The sequence below is a fragment of the Psittacula echo genome, assembly GCF_963264785.1.
Source record: "Psittacula echo genome assembly, chromosome: 3".
In the NCBI taxonomy this organism is placed as follows: domain Eukaryota; kingdom Metazoa; phylum Chordata; class Aves; order Psittaciformes; family Psittacidae; genus Psittacula; species Psittacula echo.
This window is the reverse complement of record NC_137736.1, coordinates 103,808,645-103,823,174: the sequence shown is the minus strand read 5'-3', so window position 1 is coordinate 103,823,174 and position 14,530 is coordinate 103,808,645. Positions and strand designations below refer to the sequence as shown.

Below are 14,530 nucleotides of genomic sequence, written 5' to 3'. Positions count from 1 at the left end.
GAATATTCTACTGCTTTTCTTGTCTGAATTATATTTTATTTTTCACATTTTAAAGCAGAAGTGGTTGCTTTGTATTACTTCTTGAGCATAATTTATGTCATTATTTTTGTATGCTCCGTTTTTGTTAAAATTTTCCTTTTTAAGTCTTCTGAAACTTCGTTTTATCATGACTGTTAATATTTTAAATTTATGTTGATTTTTAGGATGGCTACTTTTTAAAAGTACTGCCCTGCCACCCTAAGTTTTTGCCATCAACATTAATTTGTTCGTCAATTTGTTTATTTTATTAAGTTGATTTTCATAACTGTGATCATTGATAGAGGCTGAAATAGGCTTAAACTGCAGTTAAGGGCAAATCAGGTACATTTTAGTGTTTTCTTTGTGGAACTAAGCAGTCGTTCTGGTAGATTATAAATCTCTTACTGCCAGTTGGACAAGTCATATAATTGTAGTGCCTACCGGATAATCCATATCCCAGTAGAAGATTCTCCATAAATCCAATTTTACTAGCATTCAGTGTATTTTTTGATTCAGATTCTCTGAGATGTTTTATATACAGGCAGCTTGTTTTTAATAGTACTGAAATGTCCCATCACTTCAGACTAATAGTGAGGTCTATTTCAGTCTTTTAAATGGTCACATATTAGTATATTGGTTTACATTAGCAAGCAAGTACAGTTTGACTTATTTTAGTCTTTTTTAACCATTCTATGTTAATCAATCTGTTTAGCACAAATTTCACAATGAATAGTGTTTGAGGAAAGAGAGATCAGTCTGTATTGAGCCTTTGCATTCCACCTGAGGTATTACTAGTTTTTTCCTTGATTTTAGGTCTATCTGTTATCAAAAACAAATTCATCTCTCCTAAATTAGGTATCTGAAAGTTGTATATCTAAATGTTATTATAGAATTGTTGAGGTTGGAATTGATCTCTGGAGCTTTTCAGATCCAACCTTCCTGCACAAGCAGGGACAACCAGAACCTATTGTCCAGGTCTATGTCCAGGTGGCTTTTGAATGTATCCAAGGATTCAGACTGCACAAATGCAATTTTTAGTCCTGTATTTCCTGCATGGAAAGAAATCAAAAAATTAGACACTTCCCGAAGGGGTTCATTTCATCTTAGAATAGGCATCTGAGAGAGTTTAACTGAATGTCTTCTACAGGTGCCTGATTTACCTCTGTGTGTTTTCAACAATCTCAGAAAGGCTCATCCAAGTGGAGAGATACTGGAAAAAAACACCCAGATTGCTCTTGAAGTGTGCAGCAGTTACTGCTGTTTTCAGAAACAGAAACTCCACCAGGATTTCTTGAAAAGTGTGGTGGTTTCCGCTGTAAAACTATTTAATGATTCTAAGGAATAATCGTAGAAGAACTGTACTTCTAATTTTGACCATTTCATTGCCTGCCGTTGGTACACATTATGTGTTTAGCCAACATTCAAATATATGATATGAAGTCACAATTTCTAAACTAAAATACTGATCATAGTCATAGAATCATAGAGTGGTTTGTGCTGGAAGGGACCTTAAAAGATCATCTAGTTCCAACCCCCCTTCCATGGGCAGAGACACCTACCACTAGACTAGGTTGCTCAAAACGCCATTCAACCTGGCCTTGAACACTGCCAGGGATAGGGCAGCCGTAACTTCTCTGGGCAACCTGTGCCAGTACCTCACAACCCTCATAGTAAAGAATTTCTTCCTAATGTTTAATCTAAATCTACCCACTTTCAGTTAGGATAATAGTTTTATTTAAATGTAATTAAATGTCTCAGGAGAACTAAGACAGTTTATATATTTAATATATTAGAGGCTTTAGGTTAGAAAATTGTAAATTTTTGTTAGCAATTGACAGAGAAAAAGTAATTTGTAAGTGGATGAAAAGTATGAATTACGGTAGAAGCCAAAGCTAGTCCTTGCTTAGTTTTAATAATTTTGCCTGATGACTGGGTCTGAAAGAAGACTTTGAATTATTTGGATAGGTTCAACAGTCAAAAAGAAGTTGGCATAGGATTTCAGCTTGCTTCTTGTTTGGAGTTCAGTTTGAAGGCAATGGCAACTGCTTTTAGACTATGAAACAGCCTTCTATTAAAAGTTACTTTAAATTAAACACAGATGAATTCTTTGAATATCTTTAATTTAAAATATATTATTGCAATTTTAATTACATATTTTTCTGCAACAAATAGAAAATAATGTCTTAAAATTATTTTAGAATTATTCTTTTGGTTTGCCTTTCTAAAGTTGGTATTTGCAGTTATTGAAATTTAGCATTGATGCTTTCAAAATTCTTCAAGGCTACTAGGATAAAGTAGGATGCATGAGAGTCATGCTTTATTTCAGAAATGAAAGATGGTTTTGCCATTAGATGGAGTAAGATTGATTTTTAAATGTGCTTGGTAGTTGTGCTATTTAATGGGAGCTCAGGACTTCTGATAGCGTTTTGCAAGTATCTCAGTAGATAGGAGTCAGTCTGTAATTTCATCAGTACTGCTGTTAAATCACTTTTCACCTGAGTGCTTGTTCTTCTGGTGCTGTCTCTGCCTTGCGCTGACAGTGGGTTTCCTTGGCCACATGACAAGCTGATCTGTGATATAATTGAACAAGTTTTCCAAGTCTGCATTGGTCCAGAGCATGTCACTGATACTTTTTCTGAGCATGACTGTTTGGGTGGTACAGCAAACATGTAACTAAGGGCAAATGTTGACTTGTATCAGGAGAGCTTGTGAGCTTTCCAAGTTCTACAGCTTCTGCACTACATCTCTCTGGGCCAGGCTGCCATTTCAGTTACTTTGCAGGGAGGAATATTTCAAATATCTTTTGATTTATTTTATGGAAGTGTTGTATTCAACACTATGACAAAATCGAAGGTAGTATTTTATGATAGTGTATAGATTTTGTACAAGCTATATTTTGCATAGCATGATTTATAATTTGCTGTATACAGATCAGCTGTGAGTTTCTCATATCTAAATTACTTCTCTCATAATGCAAAAAAAAATTCAGTGTTGGTCACAATGAAGATTATGAAAGACACTAAGCAATTTTTTTCACATTGTAATGTTGTTCTTGTTTTCTTTTGTAGCTGGTTGGTGGTGAATTTGATCTAGAGATGAACTTTATAATCCAGGATGCAGAGAGCATTACGTGCATGTCAGAGCTTTTGGAGCACTGTGATGTAACGTGCCAAGCAGAAATCTGGAGTATGTTCACAGCAATTCTACGTAAAAGCGTCCGTAATTTACAGACTAGCACAGAAGTTGGCTTAATTGAACAGGTACTGCTGAAGATGAGTACTGTGGACGACATGATTGCAGGTATAAATTGCCAACTGATAAAATAATTATTGCATTCTTGAACTGTCAATGTTACGGGATTATGGAAGGGCTTGGGATGTCTTGGTTTTTACTTAAAGTGATATTTTGGTTGGTACTGCTATTGAGTCAGAAGTACTTTTTTATCAATTTCAGAAAAATGACAGAAATATATTCTTAGTATAAAATATATGTAGATACTTAGTTTAAAATAATTGCCTTTTAATTCATCTGAGGAGATAACATCTTTGTGATAAAAAAGCAATTTTGAACATAATTAAGAACAGTGCATGTCAGACTTCACAACTGACAAGGTAGTGTTTTAGCTTTTAAGTGTATTGATAATTTTGGTTTACTCAGATCTTAAAATTGTTATTATGATTCAGTTTAAACATAATCTACATCTGACAACATATCAGAAATTACTCACAGGTTTGAATGCAGGACACTTGAATTATATTAAACAGTAGTTTCATAGTGTATAGCTGTGCTCCCTATAATAACTCCTTGGGTTTTATACTTGTGATTTTTAACATCTATAATTTTTTTGCAGCATTAAAAAAGTTGCATACTTTGTTCACTTATTGAAAATAAGTGATAAAGTTGTTGCACAGCATTTTCAGTGTAGGATTTTATATTTCGTGCTGTATCTCTCAGTAGTAGGGTTCAGGTTGTAATCCTGAATTACTTGGTTGGAGGAACAGGTTTTGTTGTCACATTTAAATATGGTAGGCTAGAGCTACCTATGATTAGTATTTATCTACTCCTTATTTTTCTTGGGGAAAAACTTAAGCCAGTTTCTTTCAACTCAATGTGAAAGTGTTTCTTAATTTTTTTTATAGTAATGTACTTAAATTGTAAGGCATTTTTAAAAGATTGAAGAGGTTTGTCTTCCATAATCCTGAGATTTTGGTCCATAATCTGATTCCTAACACATATGTAGGGTTTGGGGAGCAGTAAACCAGCAAGGATTTCAGACCAGAAACAAGAGAAGAATCTATCAAAGCTGTATTGTTCAGGAATGGTTTTGTCCTCATCTTTCTTTTTCAGTATAAATGTGTCTTAATATTAAAGTGTTTGGAAAAGCTACATTTTGTATTTCAAAGCAAGCCTTAGTGAACAACTTGTTGATTAGAAATGTATATGTAAATGCAAAAACCAGAAGTCTTATGCTAAATATTGTTCTGCAAGGTTCAGACTGAAGTCTAATAAATCAATGTATTTACAAACCAATTGTTTTTGCCAAGTATGGGGCTTTTTTGCAGGACTTGTAAATTCGTCAGTATAGTATAAGGGTGAAGACACTGCTTTATTCCATATTAAATAGAAGATATTAGTTGATGAAAACAAACATTTCTGTCTTGTTTCACTCATGGAAATAATATGCTTACATCAGTAATCATTATCAATAAAATTTATCCAGTTTGAGCTGCCCTAAATAGTACTTCTGTATGTGGCATATGCAACTGTAATGATGTACCCATTTTATAAAACTGTGTAGCTAATTGTAGAAACAGAAATCAAGAGTATAGGATCTGGCTCCCAGGAACATTTGGTAATTGGAAAATGACTCTGAATTCACAGCTATTAATATAAGCCAGGGGTAGTATGTTAATAAAAAAAATAATGAAGCCTCTACCCCATTAATCTTTTTTTGAGAGTCATCACACAGTACTTCAGGAACAGACTTTTTGCAGAGAAAACATGACTCAGCTTACTCTTCTGTATACTTATACAGGCAAAGAGAGCACATGTAATGTAAAATCAAACCTAAAAATTGGAATTATGTTGGCATTTTAGTTCTGCAATGTGTGTCAAATTATCTGAATACTCTTCTATGTATCATGAGCAAGGATTTAATAGAATTATGCTTTGTAGGGTCTTTCTTTGATAATTGTAAATAGATGAGAATGTGGGGGTTTTAGGATTTTTCTGACAAAGGTGTGGAAGCAACCAAATTCATCATTTTGCTTTTGTCTCTTGATTTATGCAAGCATTTCACTTCCCTTTTATAAGTGGCAAAAATGTTGGTAATAAGTCATAAGTAATAATTATGGTCAGATATTAACTAGTTCAGTGGTAGGCACTTGATGACAAAATTGGTGACAACTAATGCAGTATCTGTGTTCCCTAACTCTGCTATGCAGTGTAGAGTCATAATGACACCAGAACTACAGAGCTGCTTTGCCCCGAACACTTCTAGGAACTTTCCAAACCCAGAGAATAAAGTAAGAATTTTGGTGGTAAAATGATTTTTAACATACAGGGGGGATGTTTTGAACAAAAGCTGTGTTAGGGCTTACTCCTAGGAACTTAGTACAACTTTCTTAGTAAAACAGTTCTTCAGACTCTGTCAGCCCTATATTTTGCAATTGACTTTTATCGTCTGTAAAGGGTACAGATTTTTATTTGGGTTTTTTGGGAGTTGTTTGTTTTTAGGTCATCTCACTTGTTCCTTTGTGAAATGCTGTGATTAGACCTAGATAAGGTTTAAATAGACAAGACAGGCATAATCTCTTCTTTATGTTCTGACAGCACACTTTCAGGACCAGACTAAGTCTGAAGCCACTCTTCTTTGAGAAGAAGAACTTCTCTCTGTTTAGATTATGACTGTCAGATTCGTGAGGCTTCTCAGCATTTTATATATCTCACTTCTTGAGGTTTCACAAATTTTGTGGTCAAGAATAAAAGCTTAATCACCTTGAAAGTCTCAGTTGCAGTCCAGGTGGTATCATTGCTACTTGTATTCCCATTTGCTTTCCAGAAACATCACCTGTCAGAAGTTGTCTTTGTACTGTGATAATCTGTTACACTAAGATAGAAGATGGTCAGCCATTTTATCAGTGGTTAAGGGAAAAGGTTGCTAAAATAATTGCATAGGCGATTGGCACTTTTTTTTTTTTTTTATTTTAAGGATCTTCCTTGAGGGATTCACGTTTTGAGGTACTCTGTTTCCAGCTGATGAGTAGTGAAGCAGATCATCTGCTGTGAGAGACCCTTTGGGACTTTGTGTCTGTAGTGCCTTCAGAGAAGTCTGAATGATGGATGAGAAAGTAGCCAGAACTCATACAGTGTGGCTGTCTCCCCTAAGTCTCATTTTATTTCCTGCAGTTCTATTGTGATACTGTAGGTAGTTGTTCTAAAATTGCTGGAACTGATTTCTTAAGCACTTAAACAGTTCCTAGTTTTTAAGTAAAAATCTAGGTTTTGGCTGCTGTGTCATTAATGATTTGTTAACAAGCATTTCTCTTTCAACTGGTTCTGTAAGAAAAGCTTCAACATTATCACGATTTGCCAACCTGTAGAAATTAATTCACTGACAGAATTCAAATTCACAATTTCATCGCAATCAGTTATTAAAAGGTTAAGGAGGCATGAAGGTAGTTTTCCTGAACTGTTTAATGTGTTTCCAATGCTGTTTAATATGTCTTCTAAAGTTAATGCCATACCATTCATTTTATTACAAGCTCACTGTTACTTGAAAGACAGACAGGCTCTTTTACCACTGTATTTTCATATTAGATGATGGAATTAAGCATTCCTTCAAGGTTTCTTGTTGATTTATAGATCATATATAAAACGCTTAGTATAAAAGTAGTCAGAAGTTGCCATTAACAGGCATAAAATTGGTTGCATTCAGTGCATTTTAGAAAGGCACTGAAAATGAGAAATGGTGCCTGTTTTCTCCTTCTGAATGTAATATCATTTTCCAAAATCTTGTTTCTGAAATGAGATCATAGATATCAGTTATGTATGTGGTCATATTTAATATAAAAAAATGAAGTAAAAAAGTAAAAAAATCCAATTGTAGTATGTTTTGTGACCTTTCTCTGTTTTTAGATGAGTGGATTATTAGGAATTATAAACCAGATGTGGACTGACTCTTTTATATGAGTTTTCTAATAACTATGAATAAAGTTATGTAATAGAGTGCAGTTCTTTTTATGTCTTGTTATACTGAAACAAGAAACAAACCTTCTTTAGGTATGTTTACAGCAATATTTTAAAGTAGAAGTTAGGGATTTGTTTTCTACATGTGTTCTTTTCTTTATATATTACCTACTGGGCTTCAGTTTTTCAGGTCTTTGTTTTACCCAGAGTTATGTTGTTAGGGAGCTTACATTTATTTCTCTCCATCAATGTTTTATTCATTATTTATAAATATGTATTTCTAATGCCTGCGGATTATCAACATCTTCAGCAGAAATAAGAAATTTTCTGTGCCACAAGGCAGCACAGGGCTATAATGATGATACAAAACAACACATGTTCAGTAATTTTAAAAACCTGTCAATCATGTATGTGTTTGACTGCATTAATTTACACTTTTGTCATCTACGTTAGAAGATTTTTTTTAAATAATGTTCTGATTTTCACCTAACAACTTTGTTTCTACACAACAGTTTTTCTCTCTAAAGGAAACAAAATTTAAAGTAGTTTGATTTAAAAAGCAAGCTAAGACTACAAAATAAGAATTGGAGAATTCTCAGCCAAAAATTGGTATTCACTTGTGCTGATTTTCCTTTTTGAGTTTCCATTGTGTTACTGTTCCCAATTTCTAATCACATACAATATATGCAATCACTGCCAGCTTCACATTACAGGCTGGAGACTGTACAGTGAAGGCAGCAGGTGCTTGTAGGTATTTGATGAGGAGCTGAGTCATAGAATTCACCATCATAAATGACATGTGGTTTTAGTTTTCTTAGCTGTATTTTGGTTTTCCGTAAGAAATTCTGTCACAAATAGGATGTGGCACTAATTTTAAAGGGAAGATTAAATAAACTCTTTCTTTAAAAAAAGGGAGGGGAAAAAGTCTATACTTGAACATAAGGAATATCTTCAGATCTTATTATGAAAATGACTGCAAGTTACACGGTTTTTCTTTTGCTTTTCTTGACATAGTTTTATTCACAGAACCGCTTATTATATATCTCCTGTAAATTAAATGATATTTCAGTCTTCACACATGCTTTTTGCGGACTGAGGACCAGAGGTTGGTTTCACAGTGGAACAAGTTAAATAGATACTGGTGGTCATACTCAAAAATACATATGTAGGGATTTGCAGAGAGAAGGTTTGTTTTAAAACAAAATAACAATGCAAAATCTCAAAAAGGATGGATGCTTTTCAAGACTACTGTTCGTCAGCACCCATAAGACTCATCCTTTCTCTAAAGGAGAGCATGTAGTCCTGCAAATAAGATATATGCTTATTCATGTTTTATGGGGGAAATTTCTGATTTTTGACCACGTTGAAAGTTTGTTAATGCGGATTCTATCCTGTCCTCCCTTTTTTGTGTGTGCTTAAATCTCTGTACTTCACTGCTTTATCTCTGAATTAAGTTTCATATGCTACATCTGTGAAGATAAGTAAAAAGTTGTTCCTCCTTCTAGAGGAAGTAGTAATTCTTAGTAGTGTGTTTTATTCCAAAAGAAAGTGCAAAGTATAAGGTGAGGTCCAGCATCCCACAAGTGTCGTGGGTTCAGCTGGGCTTAAACCACAACAACAACCTAAAAAATTATGAAAACTAAATTCTGTGTTTTGAAATAAAGGTCCAAGCACTAGCAGTTATTTTAGACCTGCTATTCTTTGAAAGGCCAGCTATATAATTGTATTAGTTTAAAAATATATGGGTTTTGAGGAGTTTCAATGAAAGCCATATTACATAAATTTTGATCACTTTTTTTAATCTTTTTATTGTAGTCTTTATTGATTTTTATTTTTTTGTGAGGGGTTTTTGTGGGTTTGTGGTTTGGGGTTTTTTTATGTGTGTGTTTGTTTGCTTTGGTTTGTTTTGGTTTTGTTTGAATGTTTTTCCCTGGCCTTTCATTCAGGTAAAACTTGAAAGCATTACCACTGTGGCAAAACTGTGGGAACTCTACAAATTCTCAGTAACGCTGTGCTTAAGTTAAATAATAATGTCAAGAATCTTTTAGGTCATAAATTTTTGGAAAATACTAACTTCAGAGGAATGAAGAAAGCCTTATCTCAAAAGTATGTGACAGAAAGGAGCCAAGCAAGCAAGGTTGTAATTTATGATGAATGTGGTTGTATGGGAAGAATTAATTTTTCATAAGTTTAATAGATACTTTGTTACAAATGTGATGCAAATTCTAAAGCTTCACGTTTGTTGGTTTTTTTTCTAAAATAAATGGAACAGTGAGAATATGAAATTCTGTGTAAAATATTTAGGGCAATTAAGTTTGATTTTTGAAATTTGTGAATAACACTTACTCTTAAAGGTATTAACTTTTTCAGCTTTTTTTGTCAAAACAATGAAATGCAGAGTTCAGAATAACTTTATTTTCCTTTGAAGATCTCCTAGTTGATATGTTGGGGGTTCTTGCCAGCTACAGCATCACTGTCAAAGAGTTGAAGCTTTTGTTCAGCATGCTTCGAGGCGAAAATGGAATCTGGGTAAGCTGTGATCAGATAAAGCATTAAGTGTCATTCTGTTAGAGCCTGAAGTTAACATAAATTGTCTCCTGGGACATATAAACTTGACTTTTTTTTTTTTTTAATGTTGATTGAACGTATGTTTACGAAGTATTTTTGCTAACTACTTTAGAGTTAATTTGCTGTGTTGTTTGAAAACCGTCTAGAGAGTGCAAAAATGGTCGTATTGACTTTTGTGCCATTTTCTTGTTTTCACAGCCAAGACATGCAGTTAAACTATTATCAGTCCTTAATCAGATGCCACAGAGACATGGGCCTGATACCTTTTTCAACTTCCCAGGCTGTAGTGCTGCAGTAAGTTTTCAAACAAAATAATAAAGCTTGAGGAACAAATAAATTGCTCATCATTTGCATTTCCTTTTATTTGGTTTTGAAAATTCTTGAAAAGGAAATAAGGGGTGAGGAGTACGTGCTTGAACAGTGTAGACCTTGCCTTCTGTGAGTTTGCAAGGTAGTTGTAGTGTTGCGAAATTGCACTTATGAGGATGGAGTGTCAAATAGCAGATGTTTCTTTGGGAAAGTTACCATAAAAGTGAAACCTGAAAATTCCAGAGAATGGTGTATTTTATGTGAATAATATAATTGATATTATACTGAGCAGAGGGTTGATGAAAATCTAGGGATGAGCTTTTACAGTGACAGCTGTTTACAGTGACAACTTATTGATAAATTTTATTACGTCTTTTTATCTGAATTCCATCAGCTGTTTCCTTTTGCTCAAGGCAGAGAGTTAAATGCAGTCTTCTTTTGGCTTTATTTTTTATGATCACTTAAGGTGATGAAATTGTATTCCTTTTGCAACCTTCTCAAATAGAAATTCTCTCTCTCATTCACTGCATGTATCTACAAATAAATTCAAGTACTGGATACAGGTTTATGAATATAATTATTAAGGCAGTAAATACGAATGCTTAAAACTGAGAAATGTGGATTTGAGGTTCAGTTCCATTCTGGTATGGAATAGCATATGCTCATGGTAAACTTGGAATCTGTTAAGAGGAAATAATCCTGAGATCCCTGTCTTTTCATGCCAGTGCATGAAGGGTGATAGGAGCTTCTCTTGGGCTGTTCTGCATGTATTTCCTCAATAGCACTAAGATTACTCTTCAAGAATAAACCACCACCACCTCCTGTTCTTTGTGAATACTGCTGCTGGTGTGGCAGATTGCATCAGGGAATAAACTGGCTGAAAATCACTGGTTTTCACCTAGGTTATTTTTGGCTAGATCACTTCCTTGGTCTTGTTTGATATTCAGCTGCACAGATGCGTCAGCAAAATGCACAGGGTGGATTGTGTAAGGAATTAATTACCGAGTTCTGAAAGAGAGTTTCATTTGCTACTGCTGAATTAAAACCACAGTTAAGCTCTTCTAAAAGTACATGCAGCAACAAGACAGCTGTTGCAGACTATGAATGTCTACAATGAAATATACTGCTTTGACATTTCTGGGTTTCAGAGGCAAACCCTTATGAAATGTCTATCTTATATTTAATTTTGTATCACAGGTTCAAAAAAGGTTTTGCAGAATAATTTCAAATATTCTTCTCTGTCCAAAGAGGGACATCAATTACAGGAGTATAAAGCGTCTTTATTGAAATGCAAAATGAGCATTTTTTTTTTCCTTGATTAGGATCTTGTTTTATGTACCACTCATCATTGATTAATTGCACCCTGTAAATCAAGAAATGTGAATTTCAAATTTACATTTCTGAAGTAGTGCATGTTGGATTACACTATGAAGTTTTGGACAGCAGTCATCCTCTGAAGTGAGCCTAGGGTGATTTCTTTTAAAATGACCCAAACATCAAAATACTTCATTAGAAGAAAGACACTAGATAGGCCGTAGTTTACTGGTACTGAGTTCAGGGTTTAAGGTGTGGTGCATGGTGATGACATCAGACAGAGAAACAGCATAATGTTTACTTCTCATGGTAAATACCAGCTTGATCCTGTTCAAAGTTGGACGCGTGCTCCTTGTATAATCAAGAGTTCAGTGACGGTATAGAAGAGCCTGCTTTTTGTCTGCTGGTGAGAGCTGCTTCACTATCCCAACTGAAGGGCTTTTCTGAGTACTGTGTTACATGTTTGCCAGCCTGTATAAGCAGCCCATTAGTCACTCCATTAGCAGGACATCTTGTGGTGACCATCCTATTCCCAGATGTTGTTCCTGTTTGTCATGAAGCAGCTCTTTTCCTGTTTCAGGCAGGGAACTCCCTCTAAGGAGGCAGGAGTGATGTCCCGAAGGAGTTCCTTGGAATGTTTTGTACAGAGCAGTTAATACCAGGCAAGCAGGAGAATCAGTTTTACTTTTGTCAGATACTAGTGTAATCTGAGGATGTTGCTGTATGTAACTTAAAAATTTACCCTGAGTTCCCTATCATTCTTAATTACCTATGTCTCTGTTTTTAAAACCCTTTCTGCAATTGCCTTTCGTGTAAAGCTGATGAAAAGTCAGTCCTATTCTGTACCTTTTTTTTTTACATACTTCTACATCGACATACAATCCTGATGTGATTATTCTGACTACTGCCCAGAGACTCATGTCCATTCTCATTTTAAGCAGTGAATGAGTTTTCTGCAAGTCCTTGTAGTCCTCGGTATAAATTGGGACAGCACAACATTTGAGCAATCATGAAAAAGTATTTCCAACTGTGACTCAGGTATCACACAGAATAATAGAAGGATTGAGGTTGGAAGGGATCTCTGGAGGTCGTCTTGGCCAACCCCGCCTACGCTGAAGCAGGGAAACCTAGATTTGGTTGCCCAGGACTGTGTCTAGATGGCTTTTGAACATCTCCAAGGATGGAGACGTAACCTCACTAGTCAACCTGTGCCAGTGTTCAGTCAGTATCACTGATAGCTTTGATAAGAAAACAATGGTGCAAGGATTAATTATCTAATCATTATTATTTCAAAGTGTAGTAAGAGCTTAAATTATTTTATGGAAACTGGAAAATATCAATTAAATACACTTAGAAATAACATGCTATTGTTATATATAAAATTATTTTCTTCTGCTTTGCATTCATATACAACTTATTTCAAGAAGTATTATTAAAGGCTATTATTTCTTAACTGTTTTTGTATAAAATATTCTATGTTTTGTCTGATGGATGGAGAAAGAATGTATTGTAATTATTGGCTACTACAGTAATCTCTTAAGTCATTGCAAACATTTAATTTCTTACATTTTTAAAATTACTTCATTTAAAATCACTTAATTTAGTGTATAGTTCTTATGCTGTGTCAAAAATTGTTTTCATCTTTTAGTGTTATCATAGAAAACATTTTATAAGTGACCTCTGAAGTTCATCTTTCCTGATATCCTCCCTAAAAAATACCTAACTTCAAAGCTAGATCAGGTATTCAGGGCCTTGCCCAGGGATAAAGAGTTCTCTGAAACCTCTTCTTCCATCAGCACATAAATATGAAATCTTGAAAAATCAAATTTTTTCTTAGGCCTTGCCTTAAGATTAATTTATCTAACTGAGAACAGGGGTAAAATATTCAGTCTCTTACTTTACTGAGCGTTCATGGGAAAGGAAAAAAAACTGATAGTGCTCTTAAATCTCAGAGAACTACTTTTTTAATACTGTAGTTTTAACAGTGAATCTCTGTTGTACTATCTGTTGAAATTAGTTTGATCTTGATGTTTTAGTCTATTGATGAGGTGAATACTTATTGAAAGCTGAATTTATATTTTAATTTCTAGAGAAGTAATTTTTCTACTTTTTTTTTTCTCTTAATATTACCCATTCACAAATTTAATTTCATGTCCTCTATTGGTAGAATTTATGTAGTTAAAAATTGAAGTATTTTAAAATAGATGGAAAACTAATGCATTTATTCAAAAGCACTATTTGAAGGCCTGGATTTTTTTATATTCCTCTTTAACATTTGAAAGTTAAGCAGATTTGGAGATCTAGAATGACAGGAATTTAGAAAGCGATTGCCTTTAACAATGGTTCTCAAAAAATTCATTTTTGACATGCTATTTCATTGTTGGGTGTTTTCCTTCCTTCCAGGCAATTGCATTGCCTCCTATTGCTAAGTGGCCTTATCAAAATGGGTTTACTCTTAACACCTGGTTTCGTATGGATCCGCTAAACAATATCAATGTAGATAAGGATAAACCCTATCTCTATTGGTAAGTAACTTCTAATACTGCAGTTACAGGTTTTGTTTTGTTTTGTTTTCCTCTGGCTTCCTAATTGCATTTAATTTTTCTCATTATTTTTAGTTTCTGACATGCTTTTTGACCCTCAAATACGTACAGATTTTGATGGGTGCTTACTGTATAGAAACTCATACAAAGTCATCTGTCCTTTTTGCTCTACAATTTGTATATCCATGGATGCAAGATATGTGCCTTGCAGATAAACCATAAAATCTAGTGTGATGGTTTCTTTAGGAATTTCAAAATACATCATTTTTTAGAGTTATAAACTCTAAGAATGTCAATTTTCTGTTGGTGTTTAAGATTCTTGGCTGATGCCAGTAGTACAAAACAAATCTGTTATAATCAAAGCGCACTGTTTGCACATTAGCTAGAGGTAATAGAAGGTCATCTGTGAATTTAAAAATGTCTCACTGACCACCTGTTCCCAAAAATGGAAACTGTATTTCATAGTAAAGTGATTGCAGGAGAGATAATTTTGGTTTACTTAGGTTTGCTGTTGTGATGAAAATAGAAATGTTTGATTATTTTTATATGCTTTTTTTTTTTTTTTTTGTTTTTTTTTTTTTTTTTTGCTA

General features: G+C 34.1%; 1 protein-coding gene across 4 annotated transcripts in view; it reads left to right on the top strand.

Moving 5' to 3' along the window:
* NBEA (neurobeachin) overlaps positions 1 to 14,530 on the top strand; it is a gene marked incomplete at both ends in the record, with an annotated part of 526,482 nt that overhangs the window by 95,196 nt on the left and 416,756 nt on the right. For all 4 annotated transcript variants that reach the window (XM_080613294.1, XM_080613295.1, XM_080613292.1 and 1 more), the window contains 4 exons: positions 3,087 to 3,318; positions 9,635 to 9,735; positions 9,973 to 10,068; positions 13,801 to 13,922. In XM_080613294.1, the coding sequence (XP_080469420.1) occupies positions 3,087 to 3,318; positions 9,635 to 9,735; positions 9,973 to 10,068; positions 13,801 to 13,922 (551 nt within the window). The remainder of the gene's footprint in view (positions 1 to 3,086; positions 3,319 to 9,634; positions 9,736 to 9,972; positions 10,069 to 13,800; positions 13,923 to 14,530) is intronic.